We start from the raw sequence: 27,967 nt of genomic DNA, 5'->3' as shown, positions 1-27,967 counted from the left end.
TTTGAAGATGGCCAGGGCTCTGCCTGTAGCACAGCAGATACAGGCGCCCTCACCCTGAGATGTCAACAGCCGCTCCGCACGCAGGCGCCCGGTGCCACCTTATCGCCCCCGCAACCACGAGCAGCCAGAGAGACTTTACCCCCTCACTATCGCTGCCCGATCTCCAGCCTTTGCTCTGTGATATGCCGCCCATCATCTTCCCACATTCAACTCCGGTGGGTTGTGGCAGATTAAGAAAATGAAGGGCTAGGAAAAAGTGTGGTTTTGCTCAGCCCTGAGGAACAGAGAAATCTGAAGCCTGCTGAGAATACAATTAAAATGTGGGAAGGCCATGACAGAGCTAAAAACATGGAAGAATGGGATACAAGGAGCAGAAAAATGCTGAGCACCAGGCTTTGGGCAACATTCCATTTTGAATGAAAAATAAATGAGAAAATTGCCTATAGAGAGGGGGATGCAGTGGGAGAGGTGGCCATGGAAAGAGAGGAAGACTGGATGGGGCTATTGTTCGAGGACTGCTGCCAGATAAATCTTGTTCAGCGTTCCTCTGCCGAAAGCCTATGAGGTGTAGTGAGGCAGAGGAAAGTGGTGCAGCTGTTTCATGGTGTTATTACCCCTGCTGAAGCATGAAAGACCAAGTGCCTGCCAGGACAAAAGACAGGACTCCATGCATGCAGCTCTCACTCCGTCAGCAACTTGAAAATGAAAACGCAAAACATAAAAGTCACATTTCCACTTGGAACTTGTTTTCTGCCTCAGTGCCAAGAGGGAACAGGCTCTGCTCTTCCAAAACTGACCTCTATGGCTAGGACACACGTGGTGCAATGTGTGGCAGGTGAAACATGCCTTGGGGACCACAGCAAGAGGATACTATGCTGCTGCAAGACAGAAAGCCCATCATCCCACCCTTCCCACCCAGCCCACCTCATGGGTACTGGAGCACAGCACGGGACAAGCAGAGATGCTGTCTTCTCCCTGGCAGGTATCAGTGGCCAGGGGAACACTGCCCTCCAGCCTCCCCGAGCGGGCAGCAGAGGCATACGAGCACACAGGTCAGAATTTATTTCCAAATACCTCATTTATATCATTCTCATATGAGATATTTCTTTCAGAATATAGCCTACACTTAGAAAACAGAAGAGAGGTTGTTTTTTTTATAAGGCACATCAGATTATAGACTACATAGAGACATTTCCCCCTCACTTGCGCTTGTAAAATACTGGTGATTTTAAAAGTAACACTCCTAAAACCTAGACCCTGTGTAGCCCCATGTAGCGCAGTATTTGTAAAGTTATTAGACCTCAGTTTACATACACCTAGTAAAGGGCTATAACAAGTTGTATATACATCACATTTTCAGAAACAGTCACAGCTGGCTACATTTAAAGTAATGCTACTCCAGACTATGAAACAGGCTGCTTATAAAATATAACCTACTGCTTCCAGTACAGCATGATACAAAGCAGTATGACCTTGCAGAGAAATGTTATTTTTGCAAATGGAAGCTGCTCAGATTCAAGCCCGTCTCCTCCCCAAACCCACATTTTTGATCAACTGAGACCATTTTACAGAGAAGCAAAGCACCCAAGAGAAATCCGACTTTATGTTTTTTTCCAAGATGACAATATGACTGCATATCTGAAATCCTGTCAGAGCATTTGAGTAAGAAATACATAGGCTCAGACGTTAACTTCATGACCAGTAAACATTAAACCACTACCAACCAGATGCAACCAAGTTAAATGCATCCAGCTTCTGTGCTATGGAAACTGTTTTTCCAGGCTGTTCCAGTGCAGAAGCCAACATACTTTTATTTAATCAGACCCTAGGTAAAGATTTCCATCCCATTTTCAAGTTTTCAGCAATGGAATATTACCCATTTTGCACTCCGTTCGCTGAGAGGATGAAAAAATTCTGCCTATGGAGCCTACGCCAATACAGCCCAGAATCCATTTAAGCAGTGTCATTTTCTTTAATGGGCCAGGAGGTAAACTGTGGTCAGCTTTATAAACTCAAATGGCTCCCACAGTTCTTCTTTGTATCAAGCCTTGACTTACTTCAGATGAAAAAACAGTTCTGGCTTTCTGTCACTGCAGTTTAGTTTAAGACTATGAAAAAGGTCACTTCAAGGCTATGGCCAAAGGAAGAAATTTAAAAAAAAAGAAAAAAAATCTGATTTTGAAATGTCTAGGAGAAAAGAAAAAAAAGAGTCAGGGCCCTGAGAAGGGCCAACAGACAGACAGCACAAACTAAATGTCCTCTGCGTAATAAGTTAAAATGCTGATTCTTGTGGAGAGTTATGTTACCCCCAGGTCTCTCAAACTTACTGGGGCTGGAATTAGGCTTAGTTTAGTATGAACTGTTAGTGAAGACAGGTCACACTCAGCTCTGCACCATGTTGATCACTCAGATACATTTTAGGCACATATCAGTTAATCTGTTGGACTGCTCTAGGAAAAAATAATTATCAATTAAATTTTCGGGGTGGCCTCAGCCAATTTCACAACTATGAGCTTGAACAAGATTCAACCACAAGTGACTGTTGCCTTTAGAAGGGAAACATTAACTTGGTTGAAAACAGTTATCATGAAGAGGACACAGCAGCCTCGGTTTCTAAAGTCCAGTTTGTTATAAATCTTGATCTGCCTGATTTCTTATTTGTTTAGTAGCCTTAAAAGGTAAGAAGGGACATCCTGAAATTCTTGGCTGTAGACTTAAAACCAGATGCGGTTTACATGCTGCTGCATGGATATTTGTTACATCTCTTTAAAAAAAAAAAAAACAACAACAAAAAAACCCAACAAACCCAACACAACAGCATTTACATTCCTTTCAGCTTAAACAGATGAACTGTTGTTACATCTGCAAAAATACAGAGGAAACTGCCACTGCTCGAGGTAGCGAGTTAAAGCTTGGTCATGCTCCTCGGGCTTCCACTCGGCTTCCTGGGAAGGGCAGGAGAAGGAGGACAGAAAGGACTTTCACAAAGTCAGGAGGTGACAAATGAGATGTCAGCTCCGTAAGGGATTAGGTTCCCTCACCCCATGCTGAAGGTATATTCATGACCTTTCCAACCGTGGCATTTGCGTATAGATTACACCTCTCACATACCCTTTTTAAAGCGATCCCCAAGAGTGTTGGCTTGGGAAGACACAGAGAAGAGATCAGGACTGGGGTTTTAAAGCTACAAATGTCATTTAGGAGGCACAGTGTTATTTTTCCCTTTGACAGTCCATGTATAGAGCTCTACTTTCCACAGTCACTTGTGCATTCCTCCTGAGAAGCCCTGGCAGCAAAGGCCTCTGGTGTGCTTCTCCCCATCGCATACACCTTGTAACAAATGAAGCTGAATCCTTGGGACAAATCCTTCTACTCTCAGAGACACGTGGTGCTCTTCTTCCTGAACAAGAGGTTTTAGTCACAAAACTGGATGCCAGACCTGATTTATAGCCATTATTCAACTAAGAATACTTCTGCCACCCTCAAAAGGGCAACCGAGATATCCAGTAGCAACATATACATATAGATCTACACTATACACTCAGGACGACACAGAATAGGAAACCAGCTAATATAGCCTCTATTTGATTTCCTCAGAGCAGCACTCAGGTCCTTGGCAACCCCTATACAAAACAGCAGTATTTTTTCCACCAGGATTTGGAGAGGTTTTTCATCTTGTCTGGAGTCCTACACTTGGATTTCTTTGGCTGCTGCTGGGTATCTGAGTACTGAATACCAGCCACGATGGCTGCATCAAAGACCTCCTTGAGGTTTTTCTGAGTCAAAGCGGAGCACTCGATGTAAGATGTGGCCTTTATTTCCTCAGCACAGAGCTTCGCAGCCTCCTCCGAGACTGGCTTTTCTTTGCACTTGTCCAGCTCGATGAGAACCTTGACATCCTCCCGGAGGTCCGACTGAGTCCCAACCAGGATAATGGGCGCCTTGGGGCAGTGACATCGTATTTCAGGAACCCACTTCTCACTCACATTCTGGAAGGATGAGGGGCTCACCACGCTGAAGCACAGCAAGAAGATGTCCGTGTTGGTGTAGCAGAGGGGCCTGAGCTTGTCAAATTCATCCTGCACGGAAGAAAACTGCATTAGCACCCAAGGGAAAGAGCACACGCCCTAGTAGAGCCCTGGCGCTAGCCTGCCCCAGACCTTCAGGGAAGCTGGGGATCACCTGCTGCTGCCATTTTGAGAAACATCTCAACATGAGCACCCAGAACACCCAACAAGGTGTGTTACGAGAAGAAATTGCCTGTACTCAGCCTGAGGTCTCACAGCTGCTGGCCAGCAAGTACCCTGCCACTGTCAGGCACGCAGGACGAAGGTAGTGGTGGTTTCACCACCCAGATGAGATTTTCTGGCAAATGCCGCAGCTTGAGTGCATAAATATTTCCTTTGCTTTTTTTACACAGGCCCTCTGCCGTATTACAGCGACGGAGCAACGACATGGGAAGCAGGTTGTGGCACATGAGCGACAAAGCCAAAAAGCAAAGTACGGGAGAGAGAAGGCACTTTCTATAGGTTCACTTCTCACAGGGGCGAGCCAGTGAGCTCCTCTGACACCCACATACCTCAAAGCTGCTCTGCCAACACCCTGCCTCCAGATACAGGCAAGAGTGGAGCAGACATGCAGCAGCAAGTGTACCTTTCCTGGAATAGGCTTTTAAACTGGTCACTACTTTGCAACATCCTACAGGATATGGGAATAACTTCCCTGCCATTGTGCCCAGGGATTTAAATCTGATGGCAGCAATAACGACTCACAATGTGCAGGCTTAACATGCCAATGGCATAGAGTAAGAGCTTTACCTTTCCCTCCCACCAGTGCCACATCAAACAAACTGCAAACAGGCCTCCCAGCTACCTTTCTTGGTTTTTTTATTTTGTGGGGTTTTCTGTTTTAATTTTAGTGCAAACTCCAGCAAAGCAAGGCCCTCCTTCAGCTTTAGGAACTAGCCACAAGAAAGCCAAACACATGGTAACAAAGGCGTGCTGAGACTGCAGCAAGCAAGGGTTAACTCCAGACAGGCTGCTTTTATGCTGACAGCAGGATAAAAGCAGGGTAACACTAGCAGCCTGAACAGGTAGGATTTGCCTCAGCAGCAGTGACATTTTAATTAAAACAACCGTGTTCTCAAAAGCTCTGAACTGAAAGTGCAAAGAACACACAGAGCTGAAAACATGTCTCTGGTACCAGCAGTTTACTGCTGGATTGCAAGTCCCATAATAATTTTTGAGATGTGAAATTTTGCTTTAAAGCCTCTTGAGGCCCAGGATACGCAGTTTAAAGCCCCCTTGAAAGCCTCAGAAGTCTCGTTTTGCTTGGATGAATTTCTTCCAGTGGTATCTCTGAGAGAAACAGAGATTTATAAAACATGAGTCAAGCAAGCAAGCTTCATTAGCTTTCTCAATTCTCAGATTAAGCCTCAGAGTAAACCAGGCTCTCACCGCTTGGCTCGACAGAAACCCCACATTTACTGAGAGCTGCTGCGCTGAACAACAGGGCCAGGGCCATTTGCAGAAAGGCACATCATCAAGTCATTGCCTCTTCTTGCTACGTGATAAACCTCAAAGGGGCTCAATTCAATACGCTGGAAAACCAAACCCAGATCTTAAGGGTTTCTATCCACATGAAACAGGGCTCTTTATATTCCAAATACATTCCTGCTCTTTCAGCGGTAGGTACATGACCTGCAGGGACTACACACTGCTTCCTGCTGGAGATGCTGAAATACTATTTGCCTCTGCCTGGAGAGCTTTTTTTGCTGTGGATTTCAGCAGCCATCTCATGGCAGCAATGTTTTACTAAAGTATCCAGCTAAGTTATCTTTTAAGCAGGACAACTTCTGACTGGGCCTGTCCGTCCTGCAGCTTGTGGCTGCCTTTCACAGGTGCCTGTCCACAGGCTGGCTGTCACCTGATGGCAATTTCACCTGCCACACCTTGCACATGACTACACACAGCCAAGACTGTTGCATACCACCCCATCCCTTCAGCAGGGCACCAAATCATAGCACAGTTCTGAGGTTCTACTTCCTATCATTAACCACAGAAGGCCACTTTGGTTATGATTTTAACTTCGGTTTGTAGGGCACATGGGAGTCCCACACTGCTGTCTAGGACTGCAAAGTCCTTCAAACCCCTTTACTAAGTAGGGCACCCAGTTACAGCTCATCTAAATAGGTTTGTATGTTAAGGCCACTGAGATTTTTCAGCATGGCTTTGGTGAAGGCTTAGACACAGATCCACAAAGCTGCACAGGAAACTAACTCCCACCGCCTTCAAACACCAGCTAGGTAGCAAAATACTTCTGGCTACCCAGACTCAAACTCTGGCAAGAAGGACTGCACATTGCTCAGGGTGGTACAAGCCAGGGACTTGCAGAAAATATAAGGCAGTACAAAATGGATTCTTTTTATAGATCAGGCAAACTAAGAGCTAAGAGGCACCATCCACCCTCAACCCCCTGGGTCTTAGACTACAACAAACCTCAGCTTTGGGGTGGCAGTACTTTTAAATGGGTAGGAATGGCAAACGTGAAGCCTCCACGGACAACGCCATAAGCTTCTGCCCCCTCAAAAACAGTCTCTATCTCTGCACATTTACAGCTGTGCATGCTTTGCACACGCACATCCCAAACACCGTAATTCTTAAACTTGCAGTTATTTAGGAAAATAAATAGGGGAAAAAAAAAGGACAGTAACAACGGCTCAAAGAGAAGACCAGGTGGCCCTTGAATTCCCGATATGTTCAGCCTTTCCAGTCAGGTTAAGAAGAGCAGCAGCTTAAGCCAGCAGAGCAGCAGCCTGTGCCCAAGCCCCTCTACGGAGGCACAGTAAGCCCCCCACCCTTCAACAGAGAGCAGGCAAAGCAGCGAGTGAAAATTACAGCAATTTAATAAGACGATAAGGCACCGCGAACCCTTTGAAATCCATGAAGTCATTAGCAGAACTACTTTGTGCAACAACTTCTCCCCTCCCGCTGTTACTTATTTAAGTGGCTTCACTGACCTGACCAGCTGTGTCGCAGAGCTGAAGTCTCACCGGCTTGCCATCGACAGACACGACAGCTTTGGAGAGAAAGGAGGAGGGGGGGAAAGTGTGGTGAGTCCAACTTTACACGTTTTCCATTAAGAAAAAAAAAAAAGGTAAAGAAAAAAAAAAATTACCATCCCTCAGCTCTCACAGTCCTCTCTTCAATTAGGTTAGATTTAACAACTTAACAGAGCTGGGAGAGAGCTGGCGCTAACACTTGGGCACACACAAGCCCTTCAGGGCTTTCCGATTCATTTCACCGCAAGCGATGAGGCAGGCGGGGACTGCACGCACTCTCAGCTGGCAGCAGGGAGACCGAGCCAAGCGCTCCGCGTCCTTCTGCTACAAAGCGCTCAGCTTCCTATCCCCGTGCACAGCTCCAGCACACCCGGGCGGGACAGAAAAGGCAACTGGACACAGAACCTCCCCCCTGGAAACGCTGCGGCAAAGACAGGCATTTCAGCCGTACTTTCAGGCGCTTCCGATCTCGCCGAGAGATGGAAGTTTGAGCCCCGATTGTGTGTTCACCATTACAGACCGGCTTCGGCGGCACGGCCGGGCGCGACACCGACCAGCCTGGCTCCGTTACACGGGAGAACACCCGGCACTGCTCGCTGGGGTGGAAGTCTAACAAGCTCCGCTCCTGCCGCAGGAGCGTCCTGCCCCCACGTAAATAAATAACGAAACAACCGAAGCTGGAACCCCCCCCGGGAGGGAGCACAGGAGGGACACGCCGCTCCTGGCGGCGGCAGCAGCAGCAGCAGCAGCACCCCTCCCGCCGGCCAGACCCCCGCCACCGCCCCCAGCCCTTACCGGAGAAGTTGTCGAAGGCGGTGGGGATGTACTCGGTGGGGTACCCGTTGGTAGTGTAGCTCACCACCAGGCTGGTCTTCCCCACGGCGCCGTCCCCCACCAGCACGCACTTGATGCTGCGCCGTGGCTCGGCTCCGCTTGCGGCCCCAGCTGCGGACCCCGCCGCGGCCCCGGTCCCCGCCGGCCGGCAGCGACCGCCCAGCGCCGCCCCCAGCGCCGCCGCCGCCCGGCCGCTGCGCACCCTGCGCGGGGGCACCGGCGGCACCTCGCAGCCGCCCGGCACCGGCTTGCTGATGTAGCCCGCCTCGCCCTCCTGCTGCGGCGGCATCCGCGCGGCGGCGCGGAGCCCCGCCGGTCGGGGGGCGGCGCGCGGCCCGGGGACACCAGCCGGGGGGCGACGGGGCGCGGCGGCGGCGGGCGAACGGTGCGGGGCCCCGGCGGGCCGGCAGGCGCGGCGCGACCGCCGCGAAGCCAGCCCCGGCGCCGCTGGCGCTCCCCGGGCAGTGGCTCCCGGAGCAGGCGGCGGCAGCGCGGCGATCCCGACTGCGCGGCGCTCGCCTCGCCCCGCGCTACCGAATCCCGACCGCCAGCCCCGCGCCTCCGCGTGACATAGCGCGACGCGGGGAGGAGCCGGCGCCGCACGGCCCGGCCCGGCCCGGCCCGGCAGGCGGCGCCACAGCGCCCAGCGCCGCCCGGCGGCCGCGGGCAGGGGGAGCGCGCCCGGGCGGCGGCGGCGCGCCCTGCACCGGCCCCCCGGCCCCGCCGCCGAGCGCGGCCGCCGCCGGGCGCCGCCTCTGGCTGGTGCGGCGGGGCCGGTGCCCGCCCCGCCCCGCCCGCCGCGGGCTGCCCGCGCCGCCGCGTGGGAGCGGAGCCTCCGCAGCCGGCCCCGCAGCATCGGCGCGGCACCTCGGGCAGCGGGTTCGGCTGCCTGCGCAGAGCGCCCCGGGAGCCGGGAAGCCCCTCGCCGCCCCCGGATAGAATGCGGTCGAGGTTTACCGGGGCGGGAGCGCGCTTACGTTCGGCGTGCGCTCCCGGTGCGGTCGCGGCGGGCCCGCGGGCGCTCGGTGAGCTCCCGTCTGCAACCTGGGGAGGGAGAAACTGGGCCGTGTGCCGGGGGAAAAAGGGAAACTACGTTTTTAACACCGTTGGAGGTGGTCGGCTGTAAGTTAAGCGCTTGAGCACAGAAAACGAAAGGCTGCTGGAAACTGTGTCTGCCCTAAATTGGGAACGTTATGAGCACGTTTCTGCTGGGGACCCTAACAGCGCTGTACGGACATGAGCAGTGCCTCCAGGAGAATCGGGGACGTAGACATTGTATCCTCATTTTGCAGATGGAAAATACAGGTAGCTTAAATGACTTAGACATCAGGATTTCATGATACCATTTTCATCATCACTAGAGTTTCTAGTACAACCTGGAGTGCTTTTTCCTCATTTCCCTCACTGAAATGGGAACCCAGGTGATGCAGTTGGTTTCATACTGCAGTGCATGTTGCAGCTGCCCATCAGTCCTCACTGCTTGTCCCACGCTCACTGGAGGAGCTGGAAATATCAGGCCTATGGGGCTGTTGTCTTCCTACTTCTGTAAACCCTGGAGCTGCGTGGCCTGGCCACAGAGGGCCCTGCCAAGGCTCAAGTCTCATGGAAACAAGCACTTGCTACAGTTCATCTTGCTTTCTTGTGTGCCCTGGCCTCTTCCATGGGAACAGCCACTGTGGCTCTCCATGGACTCGTGGCACTTGTGCACTTGGGCAACACTCTGGGCACTCCAAAGTAGGGCTGGAGCCAAAGTCCTCCCTGACTGAAGGCAGCAGGGAAGACCCCAGGCTGGATGCCCTGTGCATGCAGTTGGAGGGGTAGAGAAGAAACAACTCCCTGGAGCCCTGCGCCAGTGTGGCAGCTCCCTCCTCCTCCCTGTAGGGAGCACAGCAGCCAGCAGAGCACAGGGGCTCATGCTTAAGACCCATCAGGGCCACTGACTGTCCTGTAGGACTCTGCAGTCCTGCAGAATTACCTTCCCCTAAATGAACACAGATGGTGCTGCCACGTACAGGAGTTGATGCCAGAGAGACATCACAGGACACCCGGCAACAACCAAGAAGCATTTCCTGGTCAGTGCTTTCATATATTGATTCTCCTGTGAGGAAGCCTGAGAAGAGGAGATCACCCGAGCAGCTGAGCTTTGCCAGGGTCAACAGCCAGGACTGGAGTGGGAGCCTGCCTGCACTGAGGCATGTCCTAAAATAACAGAAATGGCTTAATTCGTACCTATGGTTATTTTGGTGCAAGTCCTTATGAGGATGCCTAGGTTAGAACACAAGCATTCTATTTTAATTTAGTGTAATTATAGCCTGTCTACCTACAAAAGCTGTATTGATTTAACAATACTGTTGCAGCTAACTCCCTGGGGTATGGATACAGTTGTGGCAGGATAATGCTGGTATGGCTTATTCTTCTCAGGAAAGGGAAAAACATTATGTGTGTAGGTGCAGGCTCTCTTTGCAAACAGCTGCAGCTGTCTGAAAGGTTACCATCATGGCAGCCTGTCCCCACGCTTGTTCCTGGGCTTGCTCCCTCAATAGAGCCCTAAAGCATGTGTGCTCCACAGCCACCTGGCTGCAAAGTCATGGCATTTTTTTAAACTCAGTATTGGGTCGCTTCAGCCCAGCAGATGTTTCACTGAAAGGGTGAGAGCCTTTGCGTGGCTTCTCTGCTGCAATAGTTGAGGGAGCTTGGAGCTGCCTGTAGTGTGGTAACACCTTGTGCACCAATGATGTTTCAACAGGGAACAGCATGGCTTGGTGTAGGAGTGGTACATGTGGCAAATCATCCCTGACCAAAATAATGTACCAATCCCAGCACCAAAAATTGTTATAGATCCATGTTTTCCTTCAACTAGGCCAAAAGGAAAATGAGTGAATGGCAGTCTTGTGTCCCTTCTTCTGAAGTAAAAACAAATCACTTCAGTGAAACTTTAAAGGCAGACAGGATCTATGCAAGATGAGGAATGACATCTTCAGTCGTTCCTGAAGAACTGCATGGAACATGGGGGCTAGATGCTGTTATATCTGATGGGTTTGCTCCCTACTGCTCTGTGCAGGGGGCAGAGCCACATTCTCAGTCCAGTGTCTCATATTTGTTCTGAGTGTACACACAGCCACATCTCTACACAGGACAAAGCTCACAAAAGGTGCATACAATGGGAAAAAGTACAGCTTTTTAGACTCCAGCTCCTTGTGAGAGTTTTGCTCTTCAGGCTTTGAGCAGAGCCTGATAAAGTTGTGTCTTTCTCACACATGAGCTTTGATAGAAAGGCTTGTTGTGCCTGAGGAACAGAGCTGTCAAGACAAGTCTCCATTGCAATGCCCAGATGCTTGTTAACCCTTCCCCTTCTCCTGCCAGAACCCAGCAGTCTCTAGTTTTCCATCACTAAAAGTTGAGAGGAACTATCCACATTGGGGAACAAGAAATTGGAGAGAAGTCAATAGACCAAACTCAGTTCATAGCACATATATGCTAGGAAAGAAGTAAAAGGAGAATTATCATTAATTTTAAACTATGTTTTACTCTTAGCAATATCCCATCAATTGTGTACCTTGCTAGTACTGCAGAATGGCATGTGATGCTGGAAGTCAGCATACGGCAAATACACAGACAGTAAATAGGATACATACCACATGCGGGTCGGCTCTGGACATCTTGGGCAGTGTCACAGCATGGTGAAGTCATGACAGCAGATGAATTTCTGTTTTGGACAATGGGCCAGCTAAAGGTAAGCAGACATACTGTGGTCTGGATGGAATATGACCCAACTGAGGACACAAGGATGCCTGAGCAGTGTCACCTCTTACTTGCAGTAACAAATGACAAATCCGTGGCCTGTATAAATGCTGTGATGAGCCTGGATAAATGCTGTGAGAACTCATGAAGAGAAACCACAAGGAAAACTCCTGTAGGTGGGAGATGAGAGGGTGGGTGATACGCACTGGGTCACAATCAGTTTGAATGGTGTTGAAAGATGATGTGAGAAAGCCCTTCATGCACATACTGCAAGTGAAAAATGCCACATGCACATTTTTTAACACCTTCAGTAGACAAATACAGTTAAGTCATTGAGCTAAAGAGGCTCCAGTGAGATAGCTATAAGGGTCTGCATTGTTTCTGTGCTCGGGCAGCAAGGCATGAGTGGCTTCAGAGCTGCATGGTTGCCCTATACTGTAATGTACCCTACGAAATACAGTAGCCTTTTGTGTGAGAGGATGAGCTAACCAGTTGTTTTGCGAGGGGGTGGGGGGCTGTTTGCACCACAGCAGCAAGTCAGAGCAGCTCCCAGGCAGCTGTGCTGGCAATGGGCTGAGGGGGCACTGATGGAGGGATGCTGTAGCAGAGAGCTGCTGCCTCCCAAGCTTTCAGACTCAGCCCTATCGCACGCACACATCTTGCAGGTTTGAACCCAATTGTCTTCAGAGCTCTGAGCTGGGGGATAAACAAGCTTAACTCTGCATAGGTCAACAGGGTGACAGTTTTCTGTCTTAGGGCTGAATCTGGCGCATTATCAGTGAGTTCACAGAAAAGCTTTGCTCTATCTTACGTGCTCGTGTTAGTCAAATATTATTCTTTGAGAAAAATTACAGAGGGAGGAAATTATTTTATCAAGACGTGAAGTAAGTCATTGTTATATCCTGGCTTATCATTTTCCCTGTGATATAAAAAGTATGAACTGGATGCTGGCCTTGTGGAATGAAAGCTTTCTTTTATTTTTTCTTGTAGGAACTTGAAAAGCCTGACACGGAGAGTGGCGAGGGAGTGAGGCGGCACGCTCTGAGCATGACGTGATGCACTGCTGCTTGTTGAAGGGAAGGGCACAGCCTGCTCTGCAGGGCTGTCACCAAGATCCTGTTCTTTGTCAAGAAAAGCAACCCCAAGGTCTGGAACAAAAAAAAAAATAAATCTGTGATGCACCCTTTCATTTTCCAAAGAGCAAGATCATGGTGATATGTCTGAGCTGACTGGTGGCAGGGGAGATGGAAAGAAAAAAGGGGAAGTATGAGAGAACAAGAGAGGGCAACAGCCTGGAAAAGAAAAGGCAGCTTGTATAAAGGATAGCTCTGACCTGCTCGGACTCGAGAGAAGTGCTTTTGAGGCTGTCCTTTGAGAACTAGAAGGAAAAAGGGCTAGAGAATTACAAGATATTTCTGCTTTTTTACATATTTTATTTATAATGAAAAAAAATAATAAAATAAAATACATATATATATATTGCCAGGGCTTGTTTTATAGAACATTTTCCTCACCCAAGTTATTGATCTCAGGGAAGTTTTCACTGCCTGGGGAAAGGGATCAGTAAGCAGCACACATTATTGGCACAATAAAGTCTTCCCACCCCTCCAGCTAAGTTCTAATTTAGAAGATGCTACCAGAAATTCACAGGCAAAAAGGATTGTTGTGATAAACCTTAAAAAAATCCTGCACCAAAACAAAGCACAATTGCTTCAAGCCTTCCAATTCAGAAAACAAATTAACCCTAACCTCCTATCTGCAGTGCCTCTGCAGGGGAACCACAGTGGGAGATGAACCCTTTATCTCGCTTTCAAAATCCTTTTCAACTGATTTGGGGTCACAGCTGCTGGAAAGCGCTGCATGTCCTGTACTTTGTGTGACCGTCACCAATTGCCTGCTCGTTCTGAAGCCCCTCATTGCCCTGGGACTGCCCCACACCCTCTGGGTGCACCACAGGTGAGAGCTCTGCTCTGGCCCAGCCACTCTTCACAGGGCTCTCCCCACTGGGTCTGATCAGGGACCAAGCAGTGGTCCCACCAGGTCACCTGGACAGTGCTGGGGACAAACTGGGTTAGATCTTGGTGGTGGCAGAGTAGTGTCTTGCTAAGAAAAAACAAAGGTGCCAGTTTTGCCAAACATCTGAATAAAGGAACTGCCCCTGCTCTGTAGCATACTGCATTTCATGGCTCTCCGGCTCACTGAGTGTTATAACCTGCCATGTTATTTATGCCTCAGGTGCACCAGTTTACAAAGACAATCTGGAGAGAGCAAGGTAAATCCAAGCACTAAACCGGAGGAGAATAAAAGATGCTTGGGCAATGTGCTGCACACTGGTGGGGCTGGTCAGAGAGGCAGACACTGAGCAGAGAAACGACAGCTCAGTTTGGGCATATGACTCTGAGGAGGCAGGGACAGAGCAGCCAGCACTCAAAACAGGCATGGTATCTACAGTGTAGATTCTGTTTGCCACACTGCTTATCAGCCCATATGTGGATCCCTTTACTAGCTTTTCTTAGCTGTCACAAAACCCACCAGTTCCCGAGGCAGACTCCCAAAACAACTGTCCACATCCTAGTCCACCACACTCCTGATCTCTAGGGGCTTTTTCCAGCAGCTGGTAAAAGCTTTGCTTCCTACTGCTCAACCCCCTCCTTGTCAGGACAGACTAGTGGGTAACTGTTCTGCCACAGCCTTCCCATCGTTTGTAGCACTCCTGGAAAGAAACCCTTCTGGCTGCCTCTGCTGGTTCCTGCTCCAGCCCTGCTGAGAGCACTTTCTTCACCTTTCACCCATGCTTGAAGTGAGGTGACCTGCATCTTCAAAAGACCTCACAGGTAGATCTCCTTGGCCTTCTTGCCCAAGCCTAGACTGCAACCCACTATCTCCTGTGTACACTCCTACCTTAGTCTTCAGTGTTGTTATCTGTGTTCCTGAAGTTGTCTGTATTGCTGAGGTATTTTCTGTACAGCAGGCATATTCTTTTCTAGCCAAGCTAGAACACCTTTTTTGGTTTGCCCCTTAGTGTTATGCCATGCATCTGTTTTGTTTTTAGACTAATTAGATGCCCAGAGTCTATTTGAATGGGGTTGAACCCCAGCAGTCCATGTGCACCAAAATTCCTCATCCCCCTCTGTGCACCTCACCTCACCTGCACACCATACCTAAACCCCTCACTTTGCCAGAATTTCAGGCCTCTGGGCTGCTTCAAAAGGCAGCCAAGTTCCAGAGCAGCCTGCCAGACCTGAAGTTTTCTCCCCAGAATATCCACCCTGGTGGTACAACAGATGTAAAGAGCCTAATCTCCCAGGCCTGCAGAGGGAGAGCTGGGAGGTGCCAAGAGGAGTCGAGCTGCACAGTGGAAGATACAGAGCTTGTGTCCGGACCAGGGAGTCTTCAATGGCAAGACCTAGAAATGCTGGCACTTTTACATATTGATAAAATAAATGCAGGGAAATATTTAAGAAAAAGGTCTCAGTCTGCAAATGAGTTGTGGTAGAGGATAATGTGATCAGACCTGTCTGGAGGACTGGGAAGAAGGAACCAGAGCCCAGGCTGGTGGGGAAGAGTTGTGAGTACAGAGGGAAGCAGCCGTGAGGCAGGTAGAAGAATGCAAATTTTGTCTGTCTGAAACCCAAATGAAAAAATGGAAGGAGAATGCATCGGAGTGGACAGTCTGTGTCTCCCCTAGGCACAGAGAACAAGGATGCTGAACAGCCTCATAATACTGAGCAATATCTTATGGTGCTTGAAAAGTATGGTGCTTATAAAGATCAGGCTGAAATGGTCACTAGCCAGGGTGAAGAGAGATGAGCTTACTTCCTGGAGAGTTCCACCACCTCCCTACTGCTGTGGTATGTCCCCAGGGGCACCTCTCACTGGGCCGTACCCATACCTATCTTTGCATGAGCTCACATTTCATGAGGGGTGAAAGCAGCTTCCTAATGGGAAACCTAACTTCTGTCAATGGTGCTGGGAAGTGAAAGGGTCAGAGAGACTTGTCTGCTCTGCATGGACACTTCTGTGCTTGCTTCTGCACCCACCCTCCCCAGTGAAGCTTGTCCCAGCCAATGGATCTGTGCTGACCTGCCTCCATGCACAGTTTGGCCCATGTGTTTTTAGTTTGTTACTCTCAAAGTCTGAAAAACAACAATTGGCCCTGCTATTATCTCTTTTGGAGCCAGACACTTCCTCTTGGTATTAAACTTGGAAGAATCTCCTGGCCAGTGCTGAAAAGTCTTTTCCTTTTCCACATTTAAACATCTTTTCTGAAAGCGGTTGCTAAGATCTTCTTGGTAGGGATTATAAGGCTTGGAACAAGCCAGCGTAAGTGTCAGTTTTATTGAAAGTGAGCAGGCTGTGCTTCCCTGATAGCTGCCTGGCTTCAAGGGCAGGCATCACAGGGCAGCCTCCACAGCTGCCTCCAGGGCAGCTCAGCGGAGGGGGGAAAACCACAGCTTTTTCTGTGCTGCCTGTTAACACAAAGGCAGGAAAGCAAAGAACGTGATTCACTTGGTGCAGAGCAAACACTGCCGTCTGAATCCGTACTGTCCTGGCTCTATTGTTTGCACATGGAAGCTCCCAGGTGCCTCCCTGATCCCCAGCTTAGCCAGCCAGCTCACCTCTCTGGCACTGGCAGCCACAGCTGGGGAGGAGCAGGGGCTTCTCAGCACGCTGTGCTTCACCCCACCAGAAATCTGCTTTGAGAGAGGAACTGCAAGCAGGTTTAGGATACTGGAAAGCAGTTAGCTAGGCATTATCTGTATCTTCTTTTTTAGGGTCAGGATGAAAAACTTCAGTTTCCTGTTCCAAAAGCAGAACTTTTCAGCTATAATAGGTATATATAACCAGACTTAGAAACCAGCCACAACACAAGCTATTTTTCCCTTTCAAGCATCCTGCCTCTCTACCTGTGAGTCCTTAGCTAACTATTTTGTTAGCAGCCAGAGTGTTGCCTGGCCAGCGTACCAGGATGGGCTCAGGAAATTGCCATTCTACTTGGAGCTTTCCTATTCACGAACCTTCTTCTGCCTGAGGATTTAGCTGGATTTGGAAAGAAGACTTGCCATAATAGTGCTACCAAGACAGCTCTACAAGGCAAACCCTTCTAGAGTTGTTTATTTTCATGTAACAGTGTTTCACCAGCCTGGTTTAAAAGAGTTTTCTGAACAGAGTAAGATTCCAAGGGCTCTTTTGCTGGAGCAGGCAGAATGCATGTGCCTAAAAACATAGCTCTACATAAAAACTTCTTTTCAGTGAAAACTGAGCCTCAGTTTATCAGTGTATGAGAAGATACTTTTTAGGTGTCCTGAAGTCCTCAGATTAAATATGTACGCAAGGGCAAAGCATTACTGGTGGATACTGTGAGCCTGGCTTTGAACCTGCTTCTCCTGCTGCTTTATGGCTCTCCATACCTTTGAAAGAAAGAGCCAGAGCAAGAAGGATGGAAATGCTGAACCTCCCCTGGCTCCAATTGTTCAGGAGAGGGGTTTTCAAGGAAAAGTGACTTAGGAGCTTTGAGCGCCAGCCTCTGTTAGCTGTACATACAAAGTACTAACAGGGACCAGAGCTCTCCCACTGAAGTAAAGGCATCAGGAGCAGGAGATTAATAGGTTGCCAGCTGTGTTGGCATGATAAGCCAAGCAAGGACCTGGACGCTTTCAGCTGAAAGTGGATTGAGACCTCAACAGGGACACATGGCCAATCAGCCAGAAGCCACACGGAAAACTGAGCAAGGCAGCACAAGCAAACATTTCTTATCTTTGCTTTACGTCAATGGAAATGGCACTGTAGAAGAGGCAGCAAAGTATTTGCTGGAGAGAAGGAGGGAAAAGTCCACAAGCTTTTTTGGCTGTATGTGCAGGTTTTAAAATACCACTGTTCTCCTCAGGAACTTGTCATTAAAAAGAAACAGGCAAAAATCACTGGCGAGTTCTTCTGAAGGCTGGTTGGTTCCTTGTTTGGGTGGGTGTAGCCAGGCTGTGCTGGCAGGAAAGCTGCCTGCTGCTGCTATGGTACTCCAAAGGCAACTGGGAAAGTATAACCTCTTAAATCAGCCCAAAACACAGCTGCAATAATTACCCCATCTACTCTGATTTGCTATGAAACAGGGCTCAGGGGAGAGGCAGACCTCAGCACTTTGGGGCTTTCTTCAAGGTGATGCTTTCTGCAGCTGGCTCCTCACTTCCCACAGCTCCTGCTTTTCCAGCAGCCCACCCCAATTACCTCTGTCGGCTTTTGCTTTGCTTTCTGGTTTTATTGTTTTCTTTAAGGCTAATTAAAAGAAGAGTGGATGAGGTCCAGATTTTTTGTATGTTTTGTTTTGCTGGTGGTGGTTTTCATTTTGCTGAGTTTTCTTTTTGCTTTTAAACTGTTTTGATAATGCAAGAAAAACATCTTTTTTACCAGCAAGGTACCAAGCAAGGAGAAGACTCAGTAAGGAGAGTATTAATCAGGGAAAGGCTGTGAGCAGGTTTCACCTTCTCAGTGGAGTGTGCTTTTGCAGCCCCAGTCTGTATGATCAATCGGCCCTCACTGCACCCCTGCTGCCAGAGCCCTGGAGCAAGGAAAGGTGCAAATATTCCCACCATGCAGGAGGCGTGCAGGTATCAGTGAAAGGCAAGCCAGGAAGAACAAAAGGCTGGGATAAATACAGCTGAAGCCTCACAGCCTGGATCCACATGGCCCCTGAATCCATCCCTGCCCTGAGGAGCTGGGCACCAGCCGCTGACCAGAGCAAAGCTGGTCTCTGGGTAATGGCCAGGGGTGGGCTTGCTGCAGGTGGGTGGCCTGGGGCAGGGCCACCCGCCACACTGCCAGCAGGGAGCTGTGGTTCCCATCACCTCCCTCCTACTGCCTCAAATCTCCACCCCAGCTGCAGGACTCTGCAGGGATGTTAAAGGTATACTTGGGATCTGGCCCTGGAAACCTGAAAGTTCTCTGTCAAAAGGTCTGGTTGTGACTTTTCAGGTATCAAAATAATCATATTGCTTATTAAAAGCAATCTCAAAATAGGATTATAGATAAAACCATGCATTTTCATATAATGCCTTAAAGCATTAAGGATGGGAAGACTGCACTGAATAAAACCAAAGGAACAGAAAAGGAAAGCTGCAGAGAGTGGTCTTCCCAGGCTGCTGTGGGGTAAAGTGCTCCTTGCTGGCTCACTGACCAGCAGTGAGGAGGAGAAGAGATGAGCTGCCTCCAGAAAAGGGCCGTATGGACAACAGGGAGTTGAACACAAATCCGCTTTGCCACATTGAAGAGAAAAGGAATAATCTGTTTCTTACAGCATGTGGAAGTAAATAATGCAAGAGATAATGAGCTTAAATTGCAGCACAGGAAGTTCAATACAGATGGTAGGACAAACTATCTAATGGGACAGACAGTTGCATATCACAATTGCTTCCAGAGACTGTGGCATCTCCAGCAAGGTGAGACCCCCAGGGCTCTCAGGAGTGGTTAGGGGCAGCTGGTTTGAATTCTAGGCAGCTGGAATGTGTTGGTGTGTCCTGTCAGCTTCTCTTCCAAATATACATTTGAAAAACAAGGGCTGTAACATGCAATAGCTCCAGGATGATTTTCACTGATGACAAAGGAAACCAGACAAAGCCTGTGATACGTCTTTTGCTCCCTCACCGTAATATTAGTTTGCATGCATTGAAGTAGATGACCCTGTTTGATTCACCTTCTCTCCATCCGCTGACCACCTCCTTTTGCCCTGTGGATTACCAGTGTGTCTCTAAAGGGCAGCCTGGAAACCACCAGGCTGCATGTCCTCCTAGGAACCCTTTTGGGTCCCTTCCCCATGCAAGTGCAGCCAGCTGCCCAGCACCAGGCACTGCCTGCAGGCAAGGGATTGTTCATCTTGAGGGTGAGGCACACATGGGTGCTGGATGCCAGACACTGCCCAAGAAGCCTGTAAGAAGATATATTCAAGAGCTGTCAAAGGTACAGTTAGATCCTGTTAAATGCTGTCTGTTCTGCATTTCAGACTGCTCCCTGTCAGAGAAAGATCACAGAAGCAATAAATTACTTGCCCTTTACAGTTTAGTATTTGGAAGCAGCAGTTGTTCTTACCTGTATTATATAACTTACCTATATCACAGAATAATACCATAGAACCGTAGAATGGTTTGGGTTGGAAGGGATTTTAAAGATCATCTAGTTCCAACTCCCCTGCATGGGCATGGACACCTCCCACTAGACCAGGGTGCTCCAAGCCCCATCCAACCTGGCCTTGAACACTTCCAGGGATGGAGCTTCCACAGCTTCCCTGGGCAACCTGTTCCTGTCTCACCACTCTGACAATAAAAAATGTATTCCTAATATCCAGTCTAAATCTGCCCTCTTCCAGTTTAAAGCACTTACTCCTTATCCTGTCACTACACACCCTGTAAAAAGCCCCTCCCCAGCCTTCCTGTCACCCCTTTAGGTACTGTAAGGCCACTGTAAGGTCTCCCCAGAGCCTTCTCGTCTCCAGGCTGAACAACCCCAATGCTCTCAGCCTGTCTTCAAGACTGGTGCTCCAGTCCTATGATCATATTTGTGGCCCTCTTCTGGACTGTCTTCAGCAGGTCCATGTCCTTCTTGTGTTGGGGAGTCCAGAACCGGACACAGCTACTCCAGGTGGGGTCTCATGACAGCAGACCAGAGGGGCAGAATCACCCTCCTCAACCTGCTGGCCTCACTTCTTTGGGTGCAGCCCAGGACACCACTGGCTTTCTGGGCTGCAAGCGCACACTGCCAGCTCATGTTGAGCTTCCCATCAACCAACACCCCGAAGCCCTTTTCTTTGGGGCTGTTCTCAATCTGTTCTCCACCCAACCTGTATTTATGCTTGGGATTGCCCCAACCCAGGTGCAGGACCTTGTTGAACTTCATGTGGTTGGCATGGGCTCACCTCTCAAACCTGTCAAGGTCCCTCTGGATGGCCTCCTTTAGCTCCAGTGTGTTTACCACACCACACAGCTTGGTGTCATTAACAAACCCACTGAGGCTGCACTCTGTTCCACTGTCCACGTCAGTGACAAAGATGTTAAACAGCACCATTCCCAGTACCCCTGCGCCATCTCACTAGAAAAGTCCCCGTTCGGTTTGCAGTGATTCCTCTTTCCTTCCCTGCTGAATTGACAGACTCAGCTGGTGCCCTCAAAATCGGTCTGAATTCCTTCTACTTTGCACAGCAGCCAGTGGCATAGTGGGTTATTCAGTCAAAGTTAGCCGATCTTGTTGCCGTGGCATGAAGCAGAAGGGCGAAGCCCTACCTTTACTAGCTTTTGTAGTTCAAAGAATCAATGTTTCTTTTGTCAGTAAACTGAAGAAACAGGAACTAATGATGAACAAATAAAACACAATTATTTCTTTTCTGATGCAATAAGGACTGGATTCTGCAAACCCTTGTGAAGTTTGCTTCCCTGATAACTCAAGAGTAAATGTTCTTGTGTTCCAGGCCTGACTGAAGCTCTTCTGCACAGTTTGTCCTTCAAAAGCTAAATGACAATAATGAATTGTCCCACTTACATGAGAGATCTATTTCACCTTTTCACCATACTCATAAAAAACAGCAATGCTAAATACCCTTAAAGATCAAAGGCCTGGTATGCAAAACAGGTCCTGTGCACCAAACTGACACACTGCTTAGGGTTTGGTTACTATGGTGCTTTTGCCTTGATGAGTTACAATATCCCCTCATCAGCCTCAGTGGAAGACTAGACAGAAAATTAACCATCAAAAAATAGCTGAATATATTATTTAACTACAGTCACTGAGCAGTTAACTTTTTTTTAAGTTTGAATCACCTTTAACTCCATGTTTGGCTATTAACCCACCAGCTGATCATTAACCATACAGACTGAATGACTGATTGGTGCAAAGCTGGGTTGGTTTTAATTTTTTTTTTCTGAAGGACTTTAATATCTCCCACCAGCACACAGACAACCTATTGAATCCCCTGTAAGACTCTGGAGCTGATCAGGGAGGTACTTGCAGGTTATCTGCCTAGAAACACACTGCTTGGAGCTGATAAACTCACTGAGGGTCTATCCTGATTTCCAATTTAACTCAAGCGTGGCTAAGCGGCAGGAATAACCTGACTAAATTGTTGTGGGTCACAGCTTGAGGTCTTTAATCAACATTCCCAGCTTAATCAATGGGAGTTTTGCTAGCCTGAAACCCAAATCAGGACATTTACCCTGGTGCTTTTCCTTTTCCTATCAGGACAACTGGTTATGGATAAATACATGGAGATACACTTTGCTGCAGAAATGCTGGTTATGGATAAATGTTGCTGCAAAAATGATTGAATGTCAGTTGGACTGCTTTTTTTTTTGGTTGGTTGGTTGGTTTTTGTTGTGTTGTTTGGTTTTTTTTTTACCTCTCCAGCTTTAGAAAGCCTACAGTTGAAATTTTCCAGCAGCAACTTGCTTAGGCTGGCTAGAGACATCTGCTAATAAATGCAAAGAGCAAATTTATTTTTTTTTATTAAGAAACTCTTCTGACTCATAGTCCTTATCCTAAGCCACAAGACCATCCTTCCCTCCTGACTTAAGATCCGTAAGACCTAAGAAGCTGACTCTGACTCACTGGAGGAGAGCTGGGATTGGACTGTATCTGCTGTGTGCATCTTTCTTCTGAAAACAACACAGCCAGAAATATGATGGGAGGAAGCCCCTAGTACACTGGCCCTGATTTTTCTCTGGGAATCACTGGCGTTTTGATTGGTCCCCTTGTTATGAGAATGAATTAGGCTCGGATTTGTAAATAGCCATCTAACCACCCCTGTGCTAACAGGCACAAACATCAGGAAATATGTAGTTAGTTCCACCAGCACTGCATCCTTGAACTTTGATTGTATGTTCCTCTGTCTTACCAGGGGAAGTAGAACAACACATCTGGAACAAAAAGCTTCCTGCTGGACTTTTCATACTAACCATTTCCAGCTTTTTTCCAGAGAAGAGTTTTCAGGAAAATATTTTCTAATTGAAAGATACTGATTCCTTAAAACTATTGTTTTTCTTATGGGAGCTACAAAAGAAAACATGCCCAATATATTTCTCAAATAAAACTAATAAGGAAAAAACAAATGTCAAAGCATCACATTTTTCCATTGTTGGCATTTAGAATAGTGCTTTATTTATTCAAATATCTTTTACAATTTAAATTATTTTACTTTAAAGTGATTAAAATTTCAGCTTGAAACTATTGAAGTGAAATATTTCCATTGAGTCAAACTGCATTTTTATTGTTTGCCTTTGAATATTTTCCACAACTTGATTTTATCTCCCATTTTGTGACTTGTAGGACTTTCCATTCCAAGTACCTTCTCTCCACAGAAGACAGTAACCAAATATCTTGTGTCCAAACAAAAAATAGGTTGAGTTCTAGCTAAGATAATCCACGTGTGCCCTTGTAATATACAGCAAAGTTCAGCTCTAAGGCAGGCAAGAGAGGAATGCTTCATCAGATCACATGCTACTGCCCTTCCACAAGGAGGTACCAGCATGAGGCTCAGGAGGACAAGAAAGTGGACAGGACTAGACAAAAATCAGGGACAATCGTTTTTCTGCATGTATGTATTGAACTTCCAGTTGCAAAAATGCAATCATGTCGATTCACAGTCATCAGGATGGATGTCCCTGTGTAACAAAAGCACCAGGTTTTCAGTATTCATTTCTAATGCTAAAATCCTGCAGAAAAATCTGTTATTGTTCATAGGGAGAAACAAAGCTCACAGTGAAGTACCAGGCTGTAGCACCAGAGACAAGAAGGTGCAGAGGCAGTTGCTGCCTTTCTTTACCCACGTTGCATGGCTGCCTTCAACCCTTCACAGTGGTGGGACCAGGAGTGCACCAGTAACTTTTACTGTATCCTGTGTATTTGTGACAATGTCTCTAAAGGCTGCAGCAAGCCCACACTAGAAAGATTTTTCCAACTCCCAGAAATGAAATACCACCTGTGCTTCGGGCAAAAAAGCCCCACTATAACTGCAACCACCTCCAGGGTCACAATTGTCATTGCTCCTGGAGGCAGAAATCACAATAAAACATAGACCCATGAGCAGCAGCACTGTGCTAGCCCTGCTTGCTGCATGTTCTGGGCGGAGATGCTGAGATGCTTGGGCTGCTGGGCTGCTGAGCTGCTGGGTGTGGGGCTGCTGGGATGCTGAGCAGCAGAGCGGTGTAGCTTTGGGACTGCTGTACAGCTTGGATATTGTGCTGGATGCCAGGCTGTGGGTCTGCTGGGCCGTAGGGCTGCAGGGATGCTGGCCTGTGGGGGGAATGCTGGGATTCAGAGATTTGGGGCTGGATGCTAGGCTGTGGGTCTGCTGGCTACAGAACTGGATATTTGGATGCATGTCTGATGGCGTGCTTTGCTGTGGAATTTCTGGGACACCGAGTGGGGGGAATATGAGGCTGCTGGGTGGTGGGCACATGGAAACTATGGACTGGAGGGCTGTGGGCTGGGCGGAGGGGCTGCAGGACTGCCCAGCAGCGTGCAGATCTGCTGGCTGCGGGGCTGGATGCTGGGCTGAAAGTGGGGGGGATGTGGGGTGCGGAGCCCTTGGGCGGGATGCGGGGCGGGGGAGGTGCAGCGATGCGGAGCTGGCTGCGGAGCTGGCTGAGGGGCGGGATGTGGGGCGGGATGCGGGGCGGGATGCGGCGGCGGCCGCCCCCTGCTGCCGGTGCCGCCGGGATCCGGGAGCGGCCCTGTGGGTGATGCAGCCGGAGCGGCGGCGGTGCCAAGGCCGGCTGGGGAGGCAGCCTGGCCCCGGGAGGAACATCTCCCCGGCCGCATCCCGGTGCGGAGCCTCTCCCTGTTTCGGCATACCGTGGTTTTGGTTTTGTTGCGTTTTTTTTTCCCTTTGTGCCTGGGGCTGGCAACAAAGGCACCTGCATTTTCCGTGCGAGATGTCCTGTGGTGCCTTCAGGGTACTGATTTATACCATTAGTCACACCTTAATGATTACAGCGTCACAATCAGGGGCTATTTGTCCACTAGTTGGAGTCACTAACTGGACATCAAACCTGGGCATCCTCCTTATTCTCAGGTAGCTGAGGTTCTGTGTATAGCGGAGCTTCAAGCACGAATGGTACCTGCTGTCCTCAGCACCCCTCCTTTCTGAACTGCAGGGCATTCCCCATTAAGCAGCATAACAAAATTTTGCTTACAGGTAGTTCCTTCCCCTGGGGACCACTGCAAGCTGGCCACCAATGGTGGGGATACTTTTTTTATTCTCTTGTTGTATACCTTTGCTTCCTACCCTAAAAAACATCCTCTATCAGAAGTGTGCTGGTGTAAGTACAAGTAGCCTGTGTTTACTTCTTAATCTCCTCTTGGATGAACTAAATACTCATCTGGTTAACTACTTCTCATTGAATATAGACAGTACTAAGCTCTGGGACTCTGCATACAGTAGAGAGTTTCCTAGAGCTGTCCTGTACCTCTGGAGCACCACAGCTAGAGCTCAGGGAGTGAGATCCAGTACAGTGTGTTTCTCAGCCCCCACATGCTCTTTGGACCACTTCGGAGTCTTTTCAAGAAGTTCAAACCTGAGGCTTGAACTGCTCACAAACAGCAGGAAGAAAACTCACTGTTCTTCACCCAGTTTCAATTTGCAAATCCAAATATTTTTCAGCAGAGGTGCAGACCATCTGTCATGAATTGAAAGCAACTGACAAGAAGGTTGATTTTCTTAGCTCCCTTTCCCCTACAGACAACCCATAGATCCCCTCAGGGCCTGCAGACAATAGGTTGCAAACTGTTGGCATTGATAGATGAGCTTCCTCCCTCTCCACACAGCCTGGAAAAGTGCTTGCTTTTCTCTTAAGCAGATTAAATATTCCAACCCCAAACAATGCTAGAACTAATAATGGAAACAGGGACTGGTTTACAATTTAAGTCTCCTGCCTTCTGATCCTTTCCATCCCCACCCCTCTGTTCTGGCACGAGCTTCTTAGATTTTAATTTAATAACAAAGTGCACAGATACGTGGATATTTGCTTGAGTACAGACTTGCAATGTTAACCAGAATGCCTGAGCCATGCAAGAGACAAAAAAAACATTCCAAAGGTATCAGAGTTTCAAAAAGTGGCCTTGATGCAGAGTTTGAGCTGGCAAGGTGGGGAATTACAGTCTTTTGTACAACATCAACAAGAAAAAACAAACTTTCTGCCTTTTCTTCTCCTGAGATGCTCTTCTGCTTCAGCTGACCATAGGCAGAAACAAACACTTATAGCTGCAGCACCAGCGTGAATGCAGACATACAGAAGGAAGGATGCATTTAGTGCTGCAGATTTCTGGAGACAAGCTTGACTTGCAGCTCCCGTGCCTGTGTGCCAGGGTCCTTGTATGCACTGCAGTAAAGACCTTCCACCACAAAACACTGGAACTATTAAAAGGGTGGGAAAGCATCTGGCTAGCAAACAAGCTTTGTGTGTTTGGGCCTGGCTCAATTAAAAACCTTGGTTCTTCCAGAGTATTGGAAGCAATGAAAGTGCCTGCAGTAAAATACCTGACAAAATTCTCCTCCTGTATGGAGAGTGTAAATGCATGTAATTTTCCAATTAGCCCTTGCTCTGAGCAATTATGTTGATCAAATAATTGAATAAGTGACAGGAATGTGAATTCTGGAGACAGTTAATTTCATTCATCTGCCATTTTATAGCTTGACTTACATGAACACATACACCATGCTAATGTGTTATGTATAAATTTGAAAACACAATTATAATGGTCACACATGAAGAGTTGCGTGTTGGGTGTGCAGAGAGAAAGGTGTCTGCTAGTAAATTATAATAATAGCATAATGAGGGAGTTTGTAATTTCTCTCCAGCATGTAGGACAGGAAGGATGTGTGGCTTGTTTTTGAAAAAGTGAACAAGGTTGACATCAGTGTTAGCAGGGGGGGAAATGGCCCTGACTGGAATGTGGGGCAGAGGGGCAGCCGAGGCCTTACTCTCCTGTTTTGTGAGATGTTTTTTGTGCACTGCCTTAGGGAGTGTCAGTGACAGCAAACTCAGCTCTCCCTGCCTTGGTACACATACACCTTTCAAAGTGAAGCTGAGCATAATTTTGAAGGGAGAGGCAGGGCTGTGATTCTTTCCATGGAAGAGGCGGCAAAACTTGGTGTTTCCTACTTGAGATTGGTCTTACATGAGCACCAGGCTGCTCTGGAAAAAGCTCCAATTGAGCATGCTAGACCCTGAGGTGCTGGAACAACCCTCACAAACCCAGTCCTGACTTCCATCAAAAGCATGAATCCTGCTTGTGAGCTTTCTTCAGAAATAATAATAATTTTGAAAGAGCTCGCCAGGAAGACAAACTACTTTTTTCTTCTTAGAGCTATATTTACATTGTCTTAGCTAATTATACCTTTTATCTGAATCCCCTGAAGCAACCTGGCCTACCATCCAGCAGGAACTGATTAGCAGAGATATACAGTAATAAAAGTAGTGTGTAGGCATGAACCATCACCTCTCAGGATGCATTACCAGGATGAGTGCTACACTAACTGCAAGAAGGAAATTTGTGCAAATAATTGTTTCCTGATTAAAGGCTTTTTCAGTCTGGCCCTTAAATCTTCAAGGCCTAAGAAGACGTGGAGTTAAATATGGAATTTGCCCACAGTAGTCAAAAGCATTGTCCTTGACAGCAGGATTTGGTGGTGTAATTTTGATTTCAAATAAACACATTCCTGTATAAACATATTATACCCCAAGCCAAGGATGTATAAAGTGGTCCAGTCAAAACTGAAGAGCCACAGAAGGTCTTGCATGGGTCTAAAACTGTTACTAAACCAGTTTAGTTGAACCCATACCATTTTCCTTTGAGGACATCATCTTACTGGGATTAATTTCACAGAGAATGAGGCAGAAGAGCCAGAAGCCCTCCAGGACATCTCAGGCTGGAAGGCTATTTAAATGGTAATAAACTTCAGAAAAAAAAAAAAAAAAAAAGGTGACTGTTTACAGGCCCACCAGGAGAAGGGCTATTTGGTGAGAAGATGCCAGGCTGCAGTGCAGGAGCCTTCTGCCTACTGCACACATCCCTTGGCTCCAAGCAAACAGGATGAGGTTAAACCCCCTCAGGAGGGAGGAGAGCTATTTCAGGCTGGGTAGACAGCAGGAGGGAAGTGCACACAGTGGGAGGCATTTGGTTTGGGTAAAACAAGGGAGGATGGAGGTGTGGGCAGGAAGCTTCAGAGCCACATCCCAGAAGAGCAGCCGATCCAGCCTCAGTGCGCATAGTGCCGTAGTTTTCCCGAGGGCATTTCCTTCACCCTAAAAGCAGTGCCACATATCACATGCAGTCAGATGAAGCAACTTCATTTTAGCT

At 48.1% G+C, this 27,967-nt stretch overlaps 1 protein-coding gene across 1 annotated transcript; it reads right to left on the bottom strand.

Annotated features, from left to right (window-relative positions):
• Window positions 1–1,047: 1,047 nt before the first annotated feature.
• On the bottom strand, window positions 1,048–8,438 carry RHOU (ras homolog family member U). Its single transcript, XM_051615173.1, has 3 exons — window positions 7,856–8,438; window positions 7,019–7,077; window positions 1,048–4,079 (listed from the first exon to the last, which is right to left on the bottom strand). The coding sequence occupies exons 1-3, from the start codon at window positions 8,181–8,183 to the stop codon at window positions 3,624–3,626; spliced, it is 843 nt and encodes a 280-aa protein (XP_051471133.1). The 5' UTR covers window positions 8,184–8,438; the 3' UTR covers window positions 1,048–3,623.
• Between the last annotated feature and the right edge of the window lie 19,529 nt (window positions 8,439–27,967).

Source organism: Apus apus, chromosome 3 (assembly GCF_020740795.1).
Source record: "Apus apus isolate bApuApu2 chromosome 3, bApuApu2.pri.cur, whole genome shotgun sequence".
In the NCBI taxonomy this organism is placed as follows: Eukaryota; Metazoa; Chordata; class Aves; order Apodiformes; family Apodidae; genus Apus; species Apus apus.
The sequence above is the reverse complement of the archived record's forward strand: the minus strand, read 5'-3'. Positions and strand labels throughout refer to the sequence as shown.

Bases quoted from the DNA above. Each gene is read 5' to 3' on its own strand.
- RHOU (XM_051615173.1), bottom strand. From the start codon at position 8,183: ATGCCGCCGCAGCAGGAGGGCGAGGCGGGCTACATCAGCAAGCCGGTG. The intron at 7,078-7,855 runs GTAAGGGCTGGG...TTCTCTCCAAAG, and splicing joins CGCCTTCGACAACTTCTCCG to CTGTCGTGTCTGTCGATGGC. The intron at 4,080-7,018 runs GTCAGTGAAGCC...TCTTCCGTGCAG, and splicing joins TCTGCGACACAGCTGGTCAG to GATGAATTTGACAAGCTCAG.